The following is a 25,634-nucleotide window of genomic DNA, read 5'->3' as shown; positions in this document are numbered from 1 at the left end:
AAACTCACCCCAGGGAGAGGGGAACCTACCACACCCACTCTAAGAGCAACACTTGAACTTTTGTGTGTAAGTTTTTGTCTGGATGTGTGTGCAGTGCTCACAGAAGCCAGAATAGGGTGTTAGATCTTCTGGAACCAGAGTCATAGACAGTTGTGAGCTGCCATGTGGGTGAGCGCTGGTCCTCTACTAAAGAACCCAGTGCCTTTAACACAGTTTAAAACCATCCTGGTAGGCCTCAGAAACAGAAACAAGATCTCAAAGCAGCTGCAGACAGCGCCTCTCCCTTGCCCAGCTCCACTGAGATATCGGGCACATGGAGGGTGTCTCCCATGGATGGTGCAAATCAGACACCTCACTAATCCATCCCTGGGAAGCAGCAAAATACAATTGCCTACAAAAGCTCTCCACAAGCGTGCGCCCTCTTGTGGACACTGGTGGTTGTGGCCCCGGGACAGAGGCCCTCCTGGAAATATCCAGCAGACATCTGAACTGATTCTCAGCCTTCCCTTCTGCTGTGTGCTTCAGAAAACTGCCTCAGAGAGATCCTGGCCTCCAGGAGGCCATTGCTGTGTTTTGTGGGAGGCCTGGCAGCCTCTCTGGCCAGCCTCTGTGAGAAGACCAGCTGTGTTCTCTCTGTGTCAAAAGTGTAACACATACGCCAAAGACTGGCACACTGTGTAAATGGGGCGAGTGGATCAGAACCCACTGTGATGAAGAGAGGGACGGGGACACAGCTCAGGATGGAACACTTGCCTGATGCCTGAGGCACACCTCACTCTCTCTCTCTCCCCTCTCCTCCCTCTTCCTCTAGTCAGAGGTGGTTCTGACCATTACATTTTCCCCACATGCTCAACCTAAGAACATTAGAAAAGAGGAGGCAGGATGAGTTCTGAGATCGCTTCTGTAATGTGAGTCAGAATCTTATTACAGACGTGGGATGTAGTAAAAGTCAGTGTCTCAGAGAACAAGTGGTAAGCGTTCATTTCACACCATTATAAGATTGGAAACATTAATTCATGTGTGCATTTTGCCTGCGTGCGCGCGCGCGTGCGCGTGTGTGTGTGTGTGTGTGTGTGTGTGTGTGTGTGTGCACCACATGATGCCTGGTACTCAAGAAAGTCAGAAGAGGGCACCAGATCCCCTGGAATTGGAATGAGGAGATGTGAGCAGCCATGTGCGTGCCAGGAACTGAACCCAGGCCCTGCAAGAACAAGTGCTCCTGACCCCTGAGCCATGTCTCCAGCCCACTGCTTAAGAAACACAGTGAAGCTGGGTGGAGTGGCCGAAGCCTTTGCCTCAGCACTTGGAAGGCAGAGGCACAGGGATCTCTCTGAGAGTTCAAGGCCAGCCCAGTCTACCTAAACAAGTTCCAACGCAGAGTCCCTTGTTCAACAACCACAACAACACAACCCAAAAACAAACAAGCAAAAGAAGCATAAGGAAACCTGACAAAATACTGTGGACAGTGTAGCATTTGGGTTTCTGGTTTATTTTTGTTTTTCCCAATAGGCTCTTATGTAGCCCAGGCTGGCCTCGAACTCATCCATGAGCAAGGATGACATCCTCACATTTGTGTTAACCTCTGCCACTGTCTGCCAAGCCCTGGGATTACAGTTTGCACAGCACCGTGTCCAGCAGGTATATGGATTTTTGTCAGATACATACATTTGAGCCTGGTGTGGTGGCACACACCTGTAACCCCAGCACTTGGAATGCAGAGGCAGGAGGATCCGGAGCTCAAGGCCAGCGTCAGCCACACAGCATTCTGAGGTCAGCACAGACAACAGGATACTTTATCTGCCTTATCGCAAAAACAGCCGCCTGCTGCTACAGCCCTGGGTAACTGACTGGTCACAATCCCAGTGTCCTCCCGTGAAGTGGGATGGGGCCTGGGCATCCCTGACCTAAGGGAAGCATGGGGGGCGGAGGGCTCTGTGAGCTGAGACACAGAGACACAACACACCTGACCTCAAAAAAAGGGGGGGGGGGCGGGGGAAGCCACCACAAAGACTTGCAGCCAAAATGGTTGGGGCAGAATAAAGAGAGAAGTTTCAGTTAACAGATTTCTAGAGATCTGCCTGCAGGGGTTCAGCCACAGGTGTGGTTATTTGACCCTCAAGGGCCTCCACAACACCCTAAACCTGCCATGCAGCTCCTACTGGGCCTCAGAGGCCTGCCCATCTACACAGACTGAAAAGTGTGAGAAGCACATTTCCGGCCAAGTACCTGAGGTCCACCACTTATGACCATTTAAGACATAGGAGCCATCTTCCTCTTTGATGGAAGCCTCAATGTTAGAAGCATCTGAGGAGGCCACCTGTACAAGAGAGAGCACATTCTGGTTAGAGTTCCTGGGGACCCACACCACACAGGAGCAGAGAGCAGCTGCGGCCCAGCCAAGGGCAACACTAAGAACAAGGTACCTGGGGCTCCGTCATGGCGAAGCAGGACCGGATCCTGCCCTCCAACAGTGGCACCAGCCAGCGGGCCTTCTGCTCCTCAGTGCCATACCGCACCAGGATCTCCATGTTCCCGGTATCCGGGGCAGAGCAATTAAATATCTGAGGAGAAGAAACTCATTCGAGTCCCCCACATCTCCAGCCTTTTGGAAGAGGGGAGGCAGGCTCTCTTCCACATCACCAACACTCTGACAACTCATGAAAACGTTTCCTCTCTCCTAAGAAGGGCCCGGCACACACTGGAGTTGAATCTCAACTGCCCCTCTCTGAGTTTACCTACCCCGGGCTAGAAGCCACCACCGCCCACACCCCTAGGCGACTCCCTCTGAGTGGATTCTCTATAAAGGCTTTGTCAGCTGCCTACGCTTGCCTGCCTTGCCCATGAGAGATCCCAGCTGTGTGGTGCCGAGATGGACTTTCCACATGCAGGGGTTTCTGCTGGCTGTGTGGTGTGTGTGTGTGTGTGTGTGTGTGACATGTTCTCACATGCTGAGAGAACGGTGAAGTCTGTACCTCAGAAGCATACAGAGACATGCCCATCACTTCACACAGATGTGCATATTCCACGTTAGTCAGCCCTGCTCCGTACTTTTTCTCAGGATCTGTCTCCAAGGGTAGGAAAAGGTTCCAAAGCCCTTCAGCTTTGGCTTTCTCCTGTTAGGGGAAAGGGAGAACAATAATCACTGAATGTTACCTTTAAAAACTGTATATGTCTGTGTATACACACACACACACACACACACACATACACACACGGTATTACTCATTTTTTTAAATATTTATTTATTTATTCTTATATGTAAGTACACTGTAGCTGTCTTCATACACACCAGAAGAGGGCAGATCTCATTATGGATGGTTGTGAGCCACCGTGTGGTTGTTGGGATTTGAACTCAGGACCTCTGGAAGAGCAGTTGGTGTTCTTAACCATTGAGCCATCTCTCCACTCCCCCATCTTTTTTTTTTAAACCTTTCTAATTTAATTTTATTATTTTTTTACATTTTTTATTGTTGTGGTTGTGGTTGTTGTTTTTGTTTTTGTTTTTGAGACATGGTTTCTCTGTATAACCCTGGTTGTCCTGGATCTCACTCTGTAGACCAGGCTGGCCTATTTTTTTTACATTTTATTTATTCTTTTTTTTTAAAGATTTATTTATTTATTTATTTTATTTATATATATATATATATATATATGACACTGTAGCTGTCTTCAGACATTCCAGAGGAGGGTGCTACAGTTCCTTACAGATGGTTGTGAGCCACCATGTGGTTGCTGGGATCAAGACCTTCCAAAGAACAGTCAGTGCTCTTTACCGCTGAGCCATCACTCCAGCCCCAATTTATTTATTCATTTAATGTACATGAGTACACTGTAGCTGTCTTCAGACACACCAGAAGAGGGAATCTGATCCCATTACAGATGGTTGTGAGCCACCACGTGGTTGTCAGGAACTCAGCACCTGTGGAAGGGCCATCAGTGCTCTGAGCCGCTGAGCCATCTCTCCAGCCCCCAGTATTACCCATCTTTAACTCCAGCAGTTGGGAGGCAGAAGCATGTGGATCTCTGAGTTTGAGTCTAGCCTGGTCTACATGTTGAATTTCAGGTCAGCTAGGACTGCACAGAGAAACGCTGTCTCAAAAAACAAAAAACAAAAACAGTTGGGCTGTGGTGTGGTGCACACCAGGGAGGCGTAGAGAGGAAGATATTTGTGAGTCATGGGCCAACCTGGTCTACAATGCACATTCCAAGGCAAGGCTACATGGAGACACCCCGTGGGCCACACTGACAGGCTGACCTACCTTGAGGTCTTCTGTCAGCGGGGACGGGCTCCACCTGTCGGCTGAGGCCTGGTGTCTCTGCAGCTCTGGCTCCACGGGGTACACCTTCTGTTCTACAAACTGCAGCAGCCGGTCATACAGCTCTCTGACCGGAGGAGACAGGCCCTCTGGAGAGATGATCAGGCCTCTCTTCGCCTCAGGAGAAGGAGAAGCAGCTGCTACAGTGCTGTGACTCCTCACACCTGCGGGGGTCCTTGGGGACCTCAGCCCAGCCCATGCATGGAAGGATCTCGTCGGTGTTTTGGTGGCTGGCATCTCTTTGAAAACCCGGAACCCTTCTTTGGTGGCAAAATCCCAGGCCAGCTCAGCCATGGACTCAGTGAGCTTTCCACTTTGTCCAGCTGTTGCTGAGCTCGCCTGTCCTGTGGAGAATGGAGGGGGAACTGATTACCCGTGACCGCCCTGGTGCTGTGGGAGTCAGTGACATGCCTGATACTGAGGGCACAGACTGCCACTGGCTGAACAGCGGTCAACACCAACGCCAGGGCCCTACACGTCCAGGCAGCACTACGATCTGAATCGAACTTGGTGGACGGGGAAACTGAGTCTGGAGAGGATGGAAGTCAGTGGCCTGGGAACCAGAAATGGGAGGCAGGCTGTCCCCTGCTGCTGCTCGGCCTTTCTTTTCCTAAAGAAACTTAGTTAAGCTGTGGCGGCACACACCTTTAATCCTAGCTTTTAGGAGGCAGTGGCAGGCAGATGTCTGAGTTTCAGGCCAGGCAGGGACAAAGCAAGTTCTAGGACAGCCAGAACTACACCGAGAAACCCTGTCTCAAGAAACCAAACAAACAAGTAAACCCAAACAGAACCGGAAGAAGTTGGTTCAATTAGCGACACCCCAACTCGTTTCTGCAGCACCAGGAAACAGTAAGAGATGCTACATGATCCTAGATCAGCCCTGTAGAGAAAATGACAGGGCCAGTTTCTCGGCACCATTTTCTCTGGATAATAATGCCAGTGTCATGGAGCATGCTGGCACTTTTTTTTTGGGGGTGGGGGGAGAAGGGTTTCCAAGCTTCCCGGATACAGATGCTCCTGAACTCTTCATCCCTGAAACCCCCACTTTCCAGGTGTGTGCCACCCCGGCTGACTCTACACACACACACACACACACACACACACTTACTTATGATGGATGAAGAGAAAATTGAGCCTTACACCATTTGTGTGTGTGTGTGTGTGTGTGTGTGTGTGTGTGTTTTGAGACAGCCCTGTATAGCCCTGGCTGTCCTGGAACTCACTCTGTAGACCAGGCTGGCCTCGAACTCAGAAATCTGCCTGCCTCTGCCTCAAAGTGCTGGGATTAAAGGTGTCACCACTGCTCCGTTAGCCTTACACCATTCTGGCTAAACCTACTCCTCAAAGCTTCAGTGGCCATCAGGCCACAGCGTACCTGTGAGCGACCGCTTGTAGACGCCCTGTAGGATTGCAGCCACACGGAAGAAGGAGAAAGCCATGTAGAAGTTCCAGTTGTCGATGGGTGGGAGGCCCATGTGCAGACAGTACATCCTGAAGTACTCCTCCACGGTGGGGATGCCCAGCTCCACCACATCCTGGTCCCTGAACCCTGTGATGAGAGACAGCGCCATCCCCGAGGGGTTGGTACCTTCATTCCCCTGCCCGTGGTCCTAGAGACCATGAGACTCTGAAGGCCACTGTGCTCCTGAGCAGCTGTCACAGCTGTGAGGCAGCTTGGGACTCCCGTGGCTCCTTGCTCTAGCCACTGACCTGAGGTGAGGTACTGACAGACTGTCCCTCAAGGCTTCAGACCAGATTATCAGTCACCAAAGCTTCCCCCTGGACCACAGCTCCCAGTGGAGCCATCTCCAACTAGTCATTTGATCAGAAACGGTCCCAGAGGGGCTGGTGGCAGAGGCAGGGGATCTGGGGTGGAGCTCCGTGCCACAGCACTTATAGCATGTGCCAGGCCCTGGGTGTGATGCCTGGCTCACGCTCACGGGGAGACACCCAGACACGGTGTACACACACACAGGCATCGGAAGAGCCATCTCACTGTATTATGAAGCAGATAAAGATGACAGGACACCAGCTTCACTGATTTGCTTGCACTGTGACATGTGACACTGACTAGAAGCCTGAACAAAGTATCTACATAAGAAATAAATCAAAGGGGGATGGAGAGATGACTCAGCGGTTAAGAGCATTGACTGTTCTTCTGAAGGTCCTGAGTTCAAATCCCAGCAACCACATGGTAGCTCACAATCATCTGTAATGGGGCCTGATGCCTTCTTCTGGGATGTCTGAAGACAGTGACAGTGTACTCACATTTAATAAATAAATAAATCTTAAAAAAAGAAAAAAGAGAGAGAAAGAAAGAGAGAAGGAAAGAAAGTTAGGGAGGGAGGGAAGGAGGGAAGGAGAGAGGGACAGAGACACAGAGAAATTAAGGGCTGGAGAGATGGCTCAGAAGTTAGTATCACTGGCTGCTCTCATCCTGAGTTCAGTTCCTAGCATGCACACGGTGGCTCACAACCATCTGTAATGGGATCTGGTGCCCTCTTCTGGCGTGCAGGTGTACATGCAGGGAGACTATTGTAGATACAATAAATAAATAAATCTTTAAAAAATAAGTCTGAGTAAAGGGCTTTTTTGGTTTTGGTTTTAGTTTTAGTTTTTGGAGACAGGGTTTCTCTGTGTAGCCCTAGTTGTCCTGGAACTCTCTCTGTAGCCCAGGCTGACCTCGATCTCAGAATTTGCCTGCCTCTGCCTCCCAAGTGCTGGGATTACAGGTGTGCACCACCACTGCCTGGCGAAGTTTTTTTTAAAAAAAAAATAATTAAATCAAATGTCTTATAGCTATGTGATAAAAGCTGTCACTGAGAGCCAGGCGGTGGTGGCACATGCCTGTAATCCCAGCACTTGGGAGGCAAAGGCAGGTAGATTTCTGAGTTCGAGGCCAGCCTGGACTACAGAGTGAGTTCCAGGACAGCCAGGGCTACACAGAGAAACCCTGTCTCGAAAAATCTAAAAAAAAAAAAAAAAAAAAAAGGTTGTCATTGCAAATTAAGTCATCAAAGAAATACTGAATGACCATCTGTCCAAACTATACAACTAGACTGGGCGTGGCAGCACAGGCCTGTAATCCCAGCACAGTGAGGCAGGAGTAGGAAGAAAATTGGAGTTTTAGGCCAGTTCCAATATAGTCAGGGCTACATAGTGAGACTCTGCTTCAAAAAAAAAAAAAAAAAAAAAAAAAAAGCTGCAGAGAAGGCCCAGTGGCTAAGGGTGTTTGCTGCTCTTACAGAGGACCAGAGGTAGGTTCCCAGCACCTGTGCCAGGCAGCTGCCTATAACCTGGGCTCAGGGAGAGTTTCAATGCCTGCCTCTCGATCTATGGAACCTACCCGTGTACACACCCAGTCACACATATGCACACAATTAAAAACAGGTCTTAAAAACAAAACAGCTGGACACGCTTGGAGCATTCCTTCAATCCCGGCACTTGGGAGGCCAAAGCAGGGGTATCTCTGGGTGAGGCCAGCCTGGTTTGCAGAGTGAGTTCCAGGACATCCAAGTCTATGTGGAGACAACCACCACAGTGCCCCACCCCACCCCCATTCCAAACCAAGCAGAGTAGAATAATGAGATCATAAAAGTATATGGTGATGCTTTGTTTCAATAATAGACTGGATGCAGTATCGCATGCCTGAAATCCCAGCACCCAGGAAGTGGAGGCAGGAGGATCGATCAGCAGTTTGAAGCCAGCTTCAGCTGCACAGAGAGCTCAAGGTCGGCCTGCCATGAGAGCCTATCTCAGAGCAAACAATCCAGAAACAACAGAAACAAAAGACAAAGGCAGATGTGCAAACAGAAAGGAAGGCACAAGATGAGCCGGGCGGATGGGCAAGAACTTGCCCAGAACCTACGGTGAAATGCCAGCTGATGCCCCACACGCAGGAGCCACGATGCACCGCAGTGCAGATGAAAGGAGAGAGAATGCAGAATACACGAAGGAAGATACATGCTAGTCCTCCCCCCCCCCCACGTTCCAGGGACAGTATTACTTGAACCACTTGGGCCTCACTTTCGAGACCCAGCCCATGCCGTGAGCCTGTGCGTGCCCCGGTGCTTGCCCGTGGAACTGGCTCCTACCTCGCAGCATGGGAAAGCTGGACGGCAGGTAGTGAGCCAGGCAGCTGTAGGCCACATCGGCAAAGGGGTCTCCTAAGGTGGAGAGTTCCCAGTCCAGGACAGCGAGCACTTCCGCCTTCTCGGGATGGAATATCAGGTTGTCCAGCCTGAGGAAGCACAGAAGGGATGGAGATAGCTGGGGACACTATTCAGCCTTCCAGGTCCACCCTCCACCATCCTGTATGCTGTAACGAGGAGGTCCCAGGTCCTCTGGCTCCCAGCAGGCCTCAGCCCGTCCAAAGCATCAGCAAGGCATGGGATGAGCTGTTGATTCTCCCAACTTCCCAACCGAGGGAGCCAAGGGCCACATGGAATTCATATCCTCTCTGTGTCCTAGTCTGCGTGTCCCTAGCAGGCCTACAGACTGTTTTTTTGACACACTTGCCAATTCTTCACTTCATGAAGTACCTGGCTTCTGAAAAATGTCAAGTGATGCTGAGGGACTTCCGGGATGGTGGAGGTCATGGGAGAAAATGTAGCTTCTTTAGTACTTGATCCTTTGGAGACCCCGAGCCACAGGGTACATCTTGTTACCCAGGGGCTACCACACTGAGAAACCACAGTCCCAGCTGTGGGCAAGCCTGCAGATGACTACAGCCCCAGCCAGAGAGCCACCCTGGTGGAGGCTGTGCTGTTCTGTCCAAGCTTTCGGCTAGGGGACCTTGGTGAAGTTTCTTAGGCAGTAAGCAACAGCGGAGCATGGTGGCCCAGGCAGAGCCAGCTGGTTAGGAACAGCACTGTAGTTCCAATCTGCTCAGTGGCCTCTGAGTCCTTCTGCTTCCCGACTGGACACTAATGTAGGCTTGATTTAAACTGAATGGGGCGGGGCTGGAGAGCGAGCTCAGTCCTTAAGAGCATGCGCTGCTCTGCCATGAGTCCGGGTCCCAGCACCTGGCTGAATTTGGCTAACAATCACAAGTCCAGGATCTAACTCCCTTCTGACTTCCATGGGTATCTGCACTCACAAATACACATATAATCAAAAGTAACATTAATCACAGAAAGAAAAATATCCAGACATGCGATGAGATATAGGAACAATCTGACGACCACTTCGAATCTCTTTAACACCCGAACACTTCAGGTTCAGCTAACAGCTCCACCCTCCCTCCCTCCCTCCCTCCGTCGAATGTGGTGGGCATTTGTCTCTTGGTTTTCTGTCTCTTTTGGCTATGTGGGCACTCGGAAACCACAGACGGCATTCTTTCACTACTTGGTAAACCTGCATAAACACCACGCGTACTTACTCTTTGGGGAACTGACTCCTTTCTCCTCAGTCCGAGCCCGTTGAAGTTTATTGAGCCTGACTCAAACAGAGCCATTAGCACAGTTAGCTGCTAGGTAAGATCCCAACACACCACCAGACACGGCTCATCATGCGCTGCAAGCCCCAGCGCACTGGCCTCTCCGCAGAGCCTGCCATTCAGAGGTGAAAGGCCGACTGGAGGACGGGTGGTGGCGGTGGGCTCCCTTTGCCTGCTCTAACAAAGGCTGCAGTTTCAGATTCCTGCCTCTATCAAGATGCCCCCTGCCATGCAGCAGTAGATGGAACTGTCTTTGATGGCAAACGTTACTGCTAAGGGGAGCTTCTCCAGCTGTGCCATGGGCTTCCCCACAGCTGAGAGGCTGCAGGACGCTGCTGGCTGTCTCTTGCCTGCTCTTGTACTTAGCTGCATTTGTGGACACTTGAGGGGTGGCGAGGACAAAGGCCATGGAGCCGGGGTGGAGCCAGTGCTCGCCTCTTAGCTACTCTTCCCTACCAAAGAGGGAGGGTTGCGTGAGGGCGGGGTGTGTGGGGGTGTGAAGGTGGGGTCAGGGTTCTACAGTCCTAGGTAGGGGAGGCTAGTTAAATACATGGGGGATGGGTGAGAAAATTATCAAATAGGGCGGGGCCTGAATAACATGTGGCTCAAAGGCGGGCCTGCAGGAGCTGCAGGAAGCAGGAAATGGTGAGATGTTCCCCAAGCACCACGTGGAGAGAGTCCAGGACAGCCATGGGAGAGGTCGGCTGGACACTCAGTAGGATGGAAGGCACACTGATGAGGGCGGGGCCCTGGACTCAGCACACCCCAGGAAACCCCATCCATTCCCTGACACTTTTCTTGGGTCGAATGCTGACCCCACAGGAAGTGGGAATGCTGATCTCAATAGTGTTTCCCCAGGCAGCGGGCGCCTCTCCCTTCAGGCAGATGGGACAATGCCTGGATGCTGCAGCCTTTTTGGTGGTCACAACCTGGGAGAGGGGTCGCTACTGTGGTGCTCCATCTCCTAAGGGATGACACCCATCTGCAGTGTGGACGAAGGCCACTGGCTTGATCTCCCCTGCACGAACCTTGCCCATCAGTCCCCATATGGGACGCTCAGGCCCCTGGCAGGCATATCTACCTGAAGTCACCGTGCACCACCGTGGTTCTCTGTTGCCTGGGAAGGTGCAGTGGCAGCCACTGGATCAGCCTCTCCATGGCTGGGATGCTGCTGATCTCTGCTGCTCGGTACTGCTTGGTCCAGGTTTGCACCTGGCGAGGAATATAGTCCCCTGAAGGGAAGAGGGTTAGGACACGGGAGGCTGTTCCAACCGCTTTAGACGCTTGGCAAGTTCACCAGAGCTGTGAAAACAGCAGCGCTGCACCAGTGCGGTGTGTCTGACCACATTCCTGTGACAGGGACAATTCCTAAGAGATGCTCCTGCCAACATGGAAGCCACCTGCTGCTTTGCCTCAGCTCAGCATGGTCTAGGCATTGCTTCACCACAAGAAGCTTCAAGCCTGGCCCCTAATCCTCTTGAACTTTCTCACAAACATCCTAGAGCATCTTCTTGGTTAAGTATAAAGGCATCAGGCTAAGAACACAGAGTCCGGCTACACCAGTGGAATCAGCTCTGCCGCACTGCATCTCTGTGATGACGAGTGAGCACATGCCTAACCCTCTGGGCCTTCCTCAGAGAGGAAGAGAGGATAAAATACATAAAGTTGAGCCTGACACAGTGGCACACTCTTTTAACCCCAGTACTCAAGAGGCAGAGGCAGGCAGGTCTCTGAGTTCGAGGCCAGCCTGGTTTATAGAGAGAGTTCTAAGACAACCAAGGGTACATAGAAAAATTTTGTCGTAGAAATCCAAAATAAATAAATAGCATTAAAATAAAGTACATAAAGTTGTGTGGTAAGATCACTTGAGATGAGTTCAAGGCCAGCTTGGCAATGCTCTGAGACCCCTGACAGCAAAAAGTCTTTTTCTGATTTTCAGAAGCCAGGTGTAGCCAGCAGTGGGTACACCTCTAATGCCAGCACTCAGGAGGCAATGGCAGGTGGATCTCTGTGAGTTCAAGGCCAGCTGTGTCTACAGAGTGAGTTCCAGGAGAGTCTGGGCTACAGAGAGAAACCCTGTCTAGGAGGAAAAAGGCCAAGTGTGGTGGCACGACTGCGGCCCCAGCACTTGTGAGGTAGAAGCAGGGATCAGTAGTTCAAAGCCATCTTTAGCTACATTCCTTTGTTTGTTTATTTTTCTTTTCAAGACGGGTTTCTGTGTAGTCCTGGCTGTCCTGAAACTCACTCTGTAGACCAGGCTACCCTCAAACTCAGAGATATGTCTGCTTCTGCCTCCTGAGTGCTAAGATTAAGGTTGTAAACCACCTCTGTCCAGAATAAAAATAAAATTAAAATTAAAAGAGATAACTTTTTTTAAAGGAAGAAAAGAAGGATGAGGTGAAAGAGGGAGTGTATGCTAAATACCACGATCTGCAGTGGAAAGGAAGGAGGGATTGAGCCGTTTACTGACAAAAAGTGCCAAGGAGATGGAGTCCTCGATTAAGCCAAGCTGTGGTGAGCAGAACCAGTTATGGTTAGCCTGGGTCTAGAACGTGGGCAGGGTTGTGTATCAGCACCCCTAACCTCCCAGACCCTACCAGTGGAGCGAGTGTCGCTTTGTGAGAGGGACTGTCACTGCAGGACGGGCTGCCCCTGCCCACCTTGCTTCCCGAAGCTGTCCAGGCCCGCAGCCTGCAGGTCCACACTGTGAATTCTGCACAGGACTTGGTTCATGGCAGTATATATGGCTCGCCGCCGGCTGGGCTCCAAGCCTGGCAGGGAGGGGTCTTTGTAGATGGTGCCCGGGCAGTACTCCATCAGGTAGAAGGGGGTGCCGATGATGCTGGCAGGGACACAGACGGGGGTAAGCACCACAGGGGCTGTCAGCCATGGGACCCCTCCGGTTTCTGGGAGGAGAATCTGGGAGAGAGGGCAGAGCTCCTTTCCTTCCCTTTGTGCAGAGAACTGCACACCCACCTACGTGTGCAGACACCCAGCAGGATCTCACTTCTCTTTGGACCTGTGCAGAGACTATTGAAGGTTTTTTGTTTTGTTTTGTTTTTTGTTTTTGTTTTTCTGAGACAGGGTTTCTCTGTGTAGCCCTGGCTGTCCTGGAACTCACTCTGTAGACCAGGCTGGCCTCAAACTCAGAAATCCGCCTGCCTCTGCCTCCCAAGTGCTGGGATTAAAGGCGTGCGCCACCACGGCCTGGCCATTGAAGGGGTTTAAAGGTAGTAATCATACAACCAAACCACTGAAAGGGGAGTAGGTCTGGGGTCTGGAAGCAGCTTGAAGTCTCACTTCTGCCCTTGGTGCCTGTGCACGCCCAGGGGCACACTAAGAAGCCTGTTTGGAGGTTTCCATCTTTCATTTGGTTCCTTTGACACACGGTCTCATTACTTAGCACGGGCTATCTTTGAATTCTTGATCCTCCTGCCTCAGCCTCCAGCGTGTTGGAATTACAGGCCTGAGCCATATGGCATGAGAGTGTGAGCAAAGGTGAAGAAACACACGACACAGGTGTGGGGGTCAGAGGGCAGCCTCAGGGTCAGTTCACCTTCCACCCTGTCCGAGGCAGCATCTCATCTTCCGAGTGTGTGCAGCAGGCTAGCTGGCCTGCGGGCCTCGGGGATTCTCCTGTCTCTGCCTCCTATCTTGCTGCAAGAGCACTGGGGTGAGAGGTTCTCTCACGATCCACCCAGCTTTTATGTGGGATTTGAACTCAGGTCCTCACGCCTGTGCAGCAAGTGCTTTTACCCACTGAGCCACCTCTCCAGCCCCTGGTGTCTTTTTCCCTTTCGTTTTATTTTCTGTGTATGGCTGTTTTGCCTGCACTGTGTCTGTGCACCAAGTGCCAGTGGGAGCCAGTCAGGACGTGGAATAGCCTGCCCCTGGAGTGACGGGCAGTTCCTATGGCTTCTTTTCAACTGCAAAACACACCCAGTTTTTAAACGGAGAACACAAACACAAAGAGGTCCTGGGCAGCCATCCACATCCCTCCTTATTCATAACTGCTTAATTTACCGTTAAATGTGAGTACCTAACTACCATTACTTGGTGTTCGGGAGATTAGCCATCCATCAGTCATGACCAGACACTATTTTAGTGCTCTAAAAAGTGGTTCTAAAAATTCTTCTATTAAGTGTGTTCATCCTGACTTGAAACACATTCTTTTTTTTTTAAAAAATGTATGTGGGTGTTTAGTGCCCCTCGCCCCATGTATGTCTGTGTATCGTGGCATGCTAGGTGCTCGTGGAGGCCGGAGGAGGGCACTGGATCCCTCGGAACTGGGGTGATAGCCGTGAGCTGTCGTGTGGGTGCCAGGAATTGAACCCGGGTATTCTGCAAGATTGGCAAGTGCTCCTAAGCACTGAGCCATCTCTTCAGCCCCTCGAAGACATTCTTAGGGGAGCTGAGGAGATGGCTAAGTCAGAAAGATTTTTGCTGCACAAGTTTGATCCCCAGCGAGGGACTCTTTGTCAAACACACAGATGGCCCTCGAGGAACCACACCCTAGGTTAGCTTACACATACATGTGCACTGATGCTCATGAACATGCAACATACACATAACATTCCTGGGAGGTAGTTGGAGTAATCCCAGCATTGGGGAGGCTGAGGCAAAAGAATTGGGAATTAGAAGTCAGTCTGGGCTACATAGAAAGACCCTGTTTCAATAAATGAACAAATAAATGAATGGTCACGTGAATTACTTCATATATATGAACATGTGGCAAATATTGACAGTGTTTCATCCACAGTGTAAACCGATGTTTCTGTGCTTTCTTCTCAATTGGGGCTGGAGAGATGGCTCAGCAGTTAAGAGCATTGACTGCTCTTCTGAAGGTCCTGAGTTCAAATCCCAGCAACTACATGGTGGCTCACAACCATCTGTAATGAGATCTGACGCCCTCTTCTGGTATGTCTGAAGATAGCTACAGTGTACTTACATATAACAATAAATAAATCTTAAAAAAAAAAAAAGAAAGTCTTCCTAATCAAAAATTAAGGAAAAAGGGCGACTCGGCTGGGAGAACAGCTTAGTAGGAAGGAAGAGGGCTGGCTTAGCACGGAGCCCTGGCTCCATCCCAGCACCAGACAGGCTGTGTGCTATTCATGCTAACCTAGCACTCAGGAGGTGCAAGCAGAGAGATCAGCTGTCCAAAGTCTTCCGTGGATACAACTATCTCAAAGACAGACAGACAGATACAGAGAGACAGAAAGACAGACAGACAGACAGACACACACAAGCAGGGCTTGTTAGAGGAAGAGCGTGAGAGAGGGAAAGCTATAGCAGTTTAAAACACTTCAAAGTAGTGCAGGGTATGGTGGTAAACCTCTGTTAATTCCAGCACTCAGGAGGGAAAACAGGTAGATCCCCGTGAGGTCAAGGCCAGCCTGGTCTACATATTTCAGGATAGCCAGAGCTACAGAGACAGACCTTATCTCACATTTTAGATCACAATTTAAAAAAAGAACAAAACTTGAAATGCAGTAGTCTTTCTCTCTCTCTCTCTCTCTCTCTCTCTCTCTCTCTGTGTGTGTGTGTGTGTGTGTGTGTGTGTGTGTGTGTTACTTGCTTAAAGAGAGGGTCCCTTGCAGTGCAGTGGTAGAGCACACCTTTAATCCCAGCATTCAGTTTGGCCACAGAGTGAGTTCCAGCCAGGGCTACACATAGAAACACAGACACACTTTCTGAGTGATGGGCTCAGGGCTCCTGGCGGAGGCGGCTGCACTGATTTTCTCATCCCTACAGAACAGGCTCCTGAGTTAGCAGATGAGCTTTTCCTTTCCTGTCACCTGAGGACACAATGACTACATGCACAGATCTTTACCTTGAGTCTTCACAGAGGTCAAGAACAGTGGGGACAGGGACTCCTGCGTTCCCAAGGGCTTTCATGATCCTGCCAGGACAAATGAAAACTCATCACTGTAGGTACCATTGATAAGGTTTTCTTCAACTTGCTTTTCTCATTTAAAACACAGTACATTATCGGGGTGGGACATAGTTCCACCGATGAAGTGTCTGTGACACAGACACGAAGGCCCGTGCTTAGGTCCCCAGCACCCGTGTAAAACGCTGCGGTAGCGAGGGCCTCTGGTGCCAGCCAAGGGTGCTGTCAGGGAGAAGACAAGCAGATCGCTGCATTCCCTGACTGGCACAACGTCGGGCTCAACAGGAGCTCTTTACACCACAACATAAAGGTGGATAAGCCACAGATATGGCGGGGCACAGTTGTAAGACCAGCACTCGGATCTCTGAGTTAGAAGGCAGCCTGGTCTACAGAGTGAGTTTCAGGACAGCCGGGGCTACTACATAGTGAGACCCTATCTCAGAAAACAAGATGGCTTTGCAGCTAAGAGCTCCTGTCCCCCCCCCACCCCCACGTGCTCTTGCGAAGGACTCAGATTCGGTTCCCAGCACCCGCTTGGCAGCTCTGGACCTTCTGAAACTCCAGTTCCAGGGGCTCCAACTCCCTCTTCTGTCCTATGTGGGCACAGTATGCATCTAGCACACAGACACATGCTCAGGCAAAACACTAGGACACATAAAAACGTCATAAAGGCAGAGAGTGACAGAGGCCTCCACACACATGCACACATGTCCAGGGACACCAACCACACATGTGCACATACCACACACATACATGCAAACACATAACACATGCAATAAAATTCAATGGACTACTATGTTGGGGGTGGGCTCTATCTCCGTGGGAGGAGGCTCACCTAGCATACACAGGCCCAGGCCTCCATCCCCAGTGTGGCAGACAGAAGGAAGGAAAGGAGATGGAGAGGAAGACTACGCCAAGCCCAGGTGTGTGCCTCAGACCCAGCATCCAAAGCTGGAAGAGACAGAACAAGAAAGAGAGGCCAGGACATCATGCTTCCCCTGGGCCACACATACTATAGGGCAGTGAAAAGAGGAAAAAGCCTTTCTGGAGAGACTCCATCCAGCCCAGGCTTCTAAGGGCGTGGCCCCTCCTATTTAAGAGATCTGGAGCTAGCTTTCTTACATAAAGTTTAAACTGTCCTGGGGGCACAGGTTGGGATTCCCAGCTACCAGGGAAGCTGAGGTCAAAAGGTCACAGCCTCAGGTCTTTACCTGAGCAGAGAGAGTCACATGGTAAGAGTCACATTTACGACAATCAGGGCAGCTGGGCACAGTGGGACATGGCTGTAGTCTCAGCACTCAGAGGCAGGGGCAGGTGAATCTCTAGTCCAAGGCCAGCCTGGTCTGTACAGCCAGGCAGTCAGGGCTAGATAGTAAGACCGTGTCTCAGAAAGCTGTGTCTGAGGGAGGCTGAAGAGATGGCTCAACAGTTAAGAGCACGGGCGGTTTTTGCAGAGGACCTGAAGTTAGTTCCCAGCACCCACGTGGTGGCTCGGGACTATCTGCAGCTCCAGTTCCAGGGGAGCCAACACCTTCGAACTTCCGTGGACATGTGATAACAGGACAAACATACATTTAGGCAAAACTTTAATACACATAAAATAAGAAGAGCATGTACGGCTCCCAATGCCGCATGACAGTTCACAACAGCCTGTAACTGTAGACCAAGGAGACCATGGTCACCCACACTCATGTGTATGTGTGCACACACATGTAAGCAAATAGGCATGTACCTGCACGCACATACGTACATACACACGTACACACACACACATGCACACACACACTCATGCACACATATAATTAAATATAGACTCTTATTTTTTAAAGAAGGGAGGGACTTCCGGGCAGTCCCATAGAAGCTGGCTTGACAGTTGAATATGAAGCTTGCGTGTTGGGGACACCAGCTGGACACCTACCCTCTGGCCCCGCAGAGACTTACCTGAACTCCCTCTCAATGGCATGGGCAGAGGGAAGGAGGGTCCCCGGGGGTTTCTTCCTCAGAACCAGCTGACGGTCAGCCAGCCTGATGTAGTACGTGGGGTTGGACTGTCCGTGATCGAACTGAAGGAGCTGCAGGGGGCCTGTAAGTTTGACAGGACAGAGCACTCAGGCAGGAGCCAGGTGCTCTGTGATCTGGACACATGTGTGGCCCTTCTTCCCAGGGAGCTGTGCCTCTGGCATGCCTGATATCCTCCTGAAAGATACAGAGCAGGAGACACGGCGCTCCCCAGGGCAACTGAGTCCAGGCATATTTACTCAGACCCACACGTGGCTACAGCCTCGAAAGGCACTTTCTTAACACAGTGGTCACCTCCCTTCTCTGTCTGAGCGTGTGTCTCCTTGCCAACCCTGTGAACATACACTCATGGGTTCTGTTTCTCAGTCCTAACAGTCGTGGCAGCACATCTGTCCCCATGGAATGTCCTAAGCCTGAGATCAAATGTGTCTGTCCTTACCCAAACCGTGCCAGACCTTGGCATGATAGCCGACAGGAGGCAGGCAGAGCCAAAGCTACCTCCAGCAAGGACATACTTTCCCAGCCTCTAGGCTGCATCCTGTGGCTCCTCCCAGCCTCTAGGCTGCGTCCTGTGGCTCCTGGGAGAGGAGAACCTCATGCACCCTCAGTTAAATAGTAAGAGGTGTTCCACTTGGCAGGACAGCCAGAGGGACCTTCTGGCTCTGTGGGTGTGCCCCATAACCTAAGGCTAGGAACTAGCACACTGTGGAACTGTAAATCAGAGTCTTCTAGGGGACCAAGTTGGGGGAGGGGACTGTCACCAGGAAAGAATTCAGACACTCCAAGATGCCTGTTTCAGAGGGTAGAGGCTAGAGGATCTTGGAAGAGGAACCCCTCGCCACTTTTTAAATCATGCAGCGTTTTCTATTTCTGGAGCTAGGAACAGAAGGACCAGGGCTTCGCCCATGTTAGGCAAGTGTTATATACTGATATGGACTCCCCAGCTCTAATGTTGGGACACATAGTCACTGTCTCACAACAGACTATTGTCTCCTACAGTCAGAATCGCTCGCTGCACACACCGTCTCTCTATGATTCCTCCTCAGAGGCTATTGTCAGGCAGAGGCTGCCCCACGCCACCAAGGCTCTAAGGTGGGGCGCTTGGGTGAGGCGAGGCTGCTCTTCTGGATCTGTAACAGCATCTGCATATGACAGCAGGGTCGGGAATGGGCAAGCGCACTGCAGTCCTCACTGCAGAGGACCTTCTACAGTCAGGAAACTGTCCCTACCGGTGTACTGGGTCCCCAGCAAGCCCTTCAGGTACTTCTCCAAGGCATCTTGAGGAATCTCCATGGTCTTCCTTACAGCGTGAGTGTTGGGAACGCCCACGAGCAATGGGAAACCCAGAAGAGATTCTAGTTCCTTCACTGCTGTCTCAGGACTGTCAACCTGGTTTCAGAAAAAAAGACATCCCTTGGCCCATCAGCCTGGCCCTCGCCCTGCCTGAGCCCCTGAGGGCCACACCTGAGCCCAGCGAGTCTCAACTCTCCCTTGCTGCGACCCTTTACTGCCCTTCCTTATGTTGTGTTGATCCCCTACACACACCATGAAATTATATTTGTTGTTACTTCAGAGCTGCATTTTTGCTACGGTTGTGACCCACTGAGAGAACTCTTGCCTCAACAAGACCAGCCCAGAAGTCCAAGGTCAGTTCTCAGATCGAGGTCACTAAAGCCACCCTCAGCTTCCCCTAGCTCACAGGAACTTCTTCTTCTTCCATCTAATCTTGAGCCTGGCCTACACAGAAGAGTACCACAGACAGGTTGTCAAGAGGCCAGGGTGGTGACACACTCTACAGTCTGGGAAGATACAGAAGGATGATCCAGAGTTCAAGGCCAGCCCGGGCTACATAGAGTCTCTATAACAAATGAACAGGCAACAATAGCCCATGCCATATTTTGCACAGGGCAGAAAGCTGAGCTGGCTGTCTGTGTGGCCTGTGAGTTCAGCAGTGAAAATGCAGATGAACAGCCCTGCCCTGGGACCCTCCCATCCTCCAGCAGCGGCTTCCCTTCCCTGCCAGGACCTAGAGTGATCCCCATGGCTCGAGGCTCTTGGTCCGCCCATCTAGAAAAGGATTGCTCGGACCATCTGTGACATTCAAAGCCCACTTTCCCCACCCTGCCTCCTTCCAACCCTGCAGCTATGAGCAGCTTGTTCCAGATTTCACAGTTAGTCAGAAGCAGAGGGACTATTCCCAGAGAGTTGCCAAGGAAAGTTACAGGTACTACGAACTTGTGTTAACTAGTTCAGGAGACAGTCAGGATTACCTTAATGGTGTGAATGCCCAGGCTGGAAGCCGCCTTTAGATTTTGTCCCAGATCATCAAGAAAAATGGCCTCTGAGGGCTTCAGGCTCAGCCGCTGCAGGCAGAGCTGGTATATCCTGGTATCTGGCTTGCAGAGGCCTTCCAGGCAGGACTCGACCACCTGGGGAGAGAGGGTGGTGCTAAAGGTGCCACAGCACAAGAAGGTGCTGAGGGAATTTCCTGTCACAGCAAGCCTTATGTAAAGTGATGCTGCCTTCCTAAAAAGAGGGATTAGAAAACTTCGGAATACAACCTAGGGGCTCACTCAGTGTCAACTCCAAGGAAAGAAGCGGGGCTCCTCACAAACTCCCATCATGCTGTAGGAATGGTGTGCAGGACTCAGGTTGTGAGGTATTATGGGATGGCACTGGTCTGGAATTAGCCTCAGACAAACAGTGGAGAGAATCAGAGTCCACAGGAGATGTGGGAGTGTGAGAGTCTTAGTGTGCAGTATAAAGGGGTCTCCACCTCATCAATATTTGGCCATACAAATATTGATAGGCACAATTATATTTTTTAAAAGTTATATATATATATATTAAATGCTCTTATTTTTAGATTTATTTTAGGTATATGAGTACACCGTAGCTGTCTTCAGACACACCAGAAGAGGGCATCAGATCCCATTATGAATGGTTGTAAGCCACCATGTGGTTGCTGGGAATTGAACTCAGGACCTCTGGAAGAGCAGTCAGTGCTCTTAACCACTGAGCCATCGCTCCAGCCCAAGGGCTCTGTCTAAATGCACACCAGAAGAGAAAATCAGAGCCCATTACAGATGGTTCTGAGCCACTGTGTATGTGGTTGTAGGGAATTAAATTCAGGACCTCTGGAAGAGCAGCTAATGCTTTTAACCTCTGGGTCATGTCTCCAGCCCTGACTCAATTAAGTTTTAAGGGCCCATTTTGCTGGATGTGGTAGCACATGCCTTTAGTCCCAGCATTTGGGGGGCAAAAGCAGCTGGACCTTCCTGAGTTCCAGGCCAGCCTGATCTTTGTAGCAAGTTTCAGGTTGCCAGGACTATATTAAAAGAAATTAACAAACTAATGAATTAATGAATTAAAATAAAGCCAAATCCTTAATCCCAGCATAGGAAAGGCAGAGGCAGGCAGATCTCTGTGAGTTCAAGGCTAGCCTGGTCTACAGAGTAAGTTCTAGGACAGCCAGGGCTACACAGAGAAACCCTGACTTGAAAATAGATAGATTAGATAGATAGATAGATAGATAGATACATAGATACATAGATACATAGATAGATACATACATACATACAGACAGACAGACATACAGACAGACACACAAACAGACAATAAAAAAGACTAAAAATAAAAGACAATTTTCAACGTATTATACCGAAACTTGCTTCTGGCAGGTCTGCGTCTAGAAGCCCACTTGGTGGGAACTGCCAGCAGGCAGCATTTAAAGCTGAACTCACAGCATCTCCAGGACACCTGTCACCCAACACTTACCACATCAAACTGCTTCCGGTCCAGGGGCAAAAAGCTTTTCCCATTGGAAAGATAGAAGTTATTAGTCAGGAGCGCAGTCTGAAGGCCTCGTGCTCTGATCTGAGAGATGGCCTGTGTCATCACCGGGAACTGCTTTGCCACTCGCTCACTGGTCAGCAGAGCGAAAAAGGAGCTCACGGGCACAGGAGTCTTTGCCTGTCACCAGGATGGAGATGGGAGAATCAGTGTGGTCGTTAGTGTGGTCCCTCATGGCCCACAGGCAAATCCATTCCTGGTGTCCTCCTGCTGCCTGCATGTGAGAGCCCAGGGCCTGGGGCACATGATGTTAGAGTCTGCACGAATATTTTGAGAGGAGGTCTCAGTATACAGAGCAGATGATCCCCCAGTGCCTGGGGTCACATGATCCTCCTGCCTCAACTTCCATGGGAACCAGGATGACAGGTAAACTCCACCTTCCCTGGGTACAGGCATTCTTTAAAAACTCATTTAGGAGCTGGGCTTTAAGTTCAACCCCGGGAAGTGAAGGAGGAGGAGCATCTGAGCTTTGACGTTAGCCAGGGCACCAGAGAGACCCCTCCCAACCCTGCTTCAAAAATGAAAAAAGAGGGCTGGAGAGATGGCTCAGCAGATAGGGGCACTGACTGCTCTCCCAAGGTCCTGAGTTCAAATCCCAGCAACCACATGGTGGCTCACAACCATCTGTAACGAGATCTGATGCCCTCTTCTGGAGTGTCTGAAGACAGCTACAGTGTGCTTATATATAATAAATAAATCTTTAAAAAAAAAAAAGAAAAAAGAATCCCTGATTTGGAACCAGAATGGTTGAAATAGCCAGAGATATGTCCACTGTGGTCACAAGAGTCCTTCGTTCCGGTCTGGGCTTGACAGTCGGAAAAGGCAGACTGTCAGAAGAGGGTACATTAAACTTTAAAACATGTTCATCAGATATCATTTATCATTAATAATATGCATTAATGAGAGCGACCTGGCATGGTTTTAAGCATTGCTGTTATTCTTAGCACTTTAAAATTACATTTTTTTTTTAATGTAGGAGGGTGGTGGTGCACACCTTTAATCCCAGCACTCTGGAGGCAGAGGCAGGTGGATTTCTGTGAGTTGGAGGCCAGCCTGGCTTACAGAGTGAGTTCCAGGACAGCCAGAGCTACATACTAAATAAATAAATAAATAAATAAATAACATTTATTTAAGCGTGGGTGTACCAGTGACATCTTACACTTGTGAAGGTCAGAGGACAACGTTGAAGAGTTAGGCCCTCTCTCCATCATTTAGATTCTGAGAAGTGAACTTCAGGGCGTCAGGCTTTGAGGCAAGCCCCTTAACTGGCTGAGCCATCTTGCCAAACCCACTGCAGACATTTTAAGCATATTAATCCAGCAGCATAAAACACACTTCTGCCAATGTCCCCCACCATACCGTCCTTCCATGGAAGTCATTACTGTGTTTAAATTGTATTTTAGCGGAGCTTTGGAGGTTACAGAAGTCTGTACATGCCAAGCTTAAATAGTGCACAGTGCAGAGAAAACGGTCCCTGTTTATTGATTTAATAAGCTTTGGCTCCAAGCCGTTAGGCTGGTGGCTCGTGTTTCAGTGTCTGCTGCGGCTTACAGTAAAGACCAGAGTTAGTTATTCATACGGGAAGCCAGCGCTGAACGCCTAGGCCCTGAAGGAAGAGCTTAAAGACAGACACAGGCTATTAGGTTTTCATTTTGGTTCAGCGAAATCAATGTTATGGCCGAATGGGCGCATACTTGAGCCTGAGAGAAAAGTGTGAGAACACCAGACATGGATGGGGGCTCGTGGCTGGAACCCAAGCATCTAAGAGGCTGATGCTGGAGGGTCAGCAGCTCAAGGTCACCTTGGCTACAGGATGGGTTCAGCGCTGTGGTAGACTCCATACCTGTCTCAACGCCCCTCCCCTGCACAAAGAGAAAGGGAAAAACCAAGGGAAGGAATGGTCGCCACTCACGATTTCGGAGCACAGTCTCCCGAATTCTTCCAAGAAGTGCTCGGTCGTCATCTCTCCTTTCAAAAACCTCATCCAGGGCCCAGTGTCGCCACCTCTGATCAGAGCCTTCACTATCGTTCCAGAAGGGACGTGATTCTGTACCTCCCACCCTGTAGGACACAACACACACTGGATAAGGAACCCACGTGGCTGCGGTCTGGCGAGCTTGGGAGTGACAGCCCTGGTCCTGTGACTTCACTGTGGTGGCTGCGTGTGCTCTGGGGAAGTCTGTAGTCTCACTCTGAGGAGAGATGAACACAGACAGAGGGGAGCAGGGCTGCCTAGGGTCCAGTCTTGCCCTCACTTGAGTTTCCCTCAGAAGCCCCCTGAAGCTGGAGTTCCAGGCGGTTGTGAGCCACGGGGCAGGGAATCCAACTCTGGTCCTCTGCAGGAGCAGTAGGCCAGCTCAACCCTCGGCCATCTCTCCAGCCTGTGTCTTCTGTTCTGAAGCACTTTTTCTGAGAAAGTGGAACCTGTGCCTTGAGACTATTTGATATAAAGAGAGAAGCAGTCGAGTTCTTCAGAACGACCACTGTGAGGGCAGTGTAGCCCTGCAGAGACCAGCAAGGCCTTCAAAGCAAGGCTTCCTTAGCCTCCAAGCACGCTGAAGTGCACAGTTAGTGCACAGTCTTTCTGCTCATCCCAGAGCCGGTGAGCACGGACGGAACCTGGCACCCTCGTGTGCTGTGCTCAGATATAAACAAGGACGGCTTCTAGGGAAAGCAATCTGGCAGTTTCTGTCAAAAATCTTCAATGTATGTTTGACGTCATAATTTCACTTCCAGGAATTTCTCCCAGATGTATTTACAGATGAAGTGAAGGTTACGTACATGGCTGTGTGTACAGAACTGCGTGTAAAGGAAAGGTTTGAGAGGTAAATCTGTCTGGATAAAGGGCTTGTCAGGTCAGTTATGATTATAGCTCAGGGACCCCATTAGTCTCTCTGGGCCCTTGGGTTTTGTTTTCTTCAGCACTGGCATTGACCACAAGGCAAGCACCCTACCAGAAGCACACCCTAACCTCCAACCTGTTGAGTCTTACTGGAAAGCAGCCACACCTATATCCTCACAACTATGGCAAAGGTGACTAACTCAGAAGAAAGAGTGGTGGGGGTGGGGAGGTGGAGTGGCAGAGAACTCCAGTAAAGTGCGAGCTTAGCACACACAAGGCCTGCCTAGACCTACCTCCATGAAAAAGAAAAGTTGCCGGAATCATCTACCAGGCAAGACAAAAGGAAGGCAGAGCAGTCTGGGTAGGATGTCCACACACTTACTCACACACATGCACACACAATAAAGGCAGGATGACAACCTATGCTGTCATCCTTAGGAATGCCATCCACCCCCTTTAGGACGGGTGACCTCAATAACTGGAGCTCACTCATGTATCTAAAGGGCTGGTCACCCAGCCCCAGGAATCCTTGGTTGTCCACCTAACCAGCTCCGGCCTTACAAGCCCAGGCCACCATGTTTAGCCTTTTTTTAAAAAATATTTATTTATTTATTATATGTAAGTACACTGTAGTTGTCTCCAGACACACCAGAAAAGGATGTCAGATTTCATTACAGATGGTTGTGAGCCATCATGTGGTTGCTGGGATTTGAACTCAGGACCTTCGGAAAAGTAGTCAGTGCTCTTAACCGCTGAGCCATCTCTCCAGCCCCATGTTTAGCCTTTTTACACAGATTTTGGGACACAATGAAGCTCCTCACACTTCTGAGACAAGCACATGCCCTCCTGAGCGAGCTCCCCCGCCCTGCACCCACAGTCTCTCAGTCCCGAGAAATCCATACCCGAGGTCGGCACACTTGGGCCTGTAACCCAGGCTCACCTGGACTGCATGACATAGCTCAGGCTGCCTTTGAACTCTCAGTGATCCTCCTGCCTCACATTCCCATGTATTAGAATTACAGACTCAGCCGGGCATGGTGGCGCACGCCTGTAATCCCAGCACTTGGGAGGCAGAGGCAGAGGCAGGCAGATTTCTGAGTTCAAGGCCAGCCTGGTCTATAGAGTGAGTTCTAGGACAGCCAAGGCCACACAGAAAAATGAAAGAAAAAAAAAAAAAGAATTACAGACTCTAACTAGCCCATCTGTCTAGAAAAGAATTTCTCAACTAAGACTCAAAAATCTAAATTTATAAAGAAAGAAACAGATGGGCTTAAT

At 50.3% G+C, this 25,634-nt stretch overlaps 1 protein-coding gene across 9 annotated transcripts in view; it reads right to left on the bottom strand.

Annotated features, from left to right (window-relative positions):
* Acad10 (acyl-CoA dehydrogenase family member 10) overlaps positions 1–25,634 on the bottom strand; it is a 65,328-nt gene that overhangs the window by 32,438 nt on the left and 7,256 nt on the right. For 4 of the 9 annotated variants that reach the window (XM_052168386.1, XM_052168387.1, XM_052168390.1 and 1 more), the window contains exons 3-16: positions 23,430–23,578; positions 21,443–21,637; positions 19,936–20,094; positions 18,895–19,054; positions 17,588–17,729; positions 15,587–15,655; positions 12,414–12,595; positions 10,835–10,985; positions 8,411–8,556; positions 5,692–5,865; positions 4,260–4,660; positions 2,973–3,113; positions 2,424–2,561; positions 2,227–2,317 (exon numbers count right to left, since the gene is read on the bottom strand). In XM_052168386.1, coding sequence (XP_052024346.1) covers positions 2,227–2,317; positions 2,424–2,561; positions 2,973–3,113; positions 4,260–4,660; positions 5,692–5,865; positions 8,411–8,556; positions 10,835–10,985; positions 12,414–12,595; positions 15,587–15,655; positions 17,588–17,729; positions 18,895–19,054; positions 19,936–20,094; positions 21,443–21,637; positions 23,430–23,578 — 2,298 coding nt within the window. The remainder of the gene's footprint in view (positions 1–2,226; positions 2,318–2,423; positions 2,562–2,972; positions 3,114–4,259; positions 4,661–5,691; positions 5,866–8,410; positions 8,557–10,834; positions 10,986–12,413; positions 12,596–15,586; positions 15,656–17,587; positions 17,730–18,894; positions 19,055–19,935; positions 20,095–21,442; positions 21,638–23,429; positions 23,579–25,634) is intronic. The other 5 variants (XM_052168384.1, XM_052168383.1, XM_052168392.1 and 2 more) reach the window with 4 other exon arrangements.

This window comes from Apodemus sylvaticus, chromosome 22 (genome assembly GCF_947179515.1).
Source record: "Apodemus sylvaticus chromosome 22, mApoSyl1.1, whole genome shotgun sequence".
Taxonomy (NCBI): Eukaryota; Metazoa; Chordata; class Mammalia; order Rodentia; family Muridae; genus Apodemus; species Apodemus sylvaticus.
This window is presented reverse-complemented; position numbering and strand designations above follow the sequence as displayed.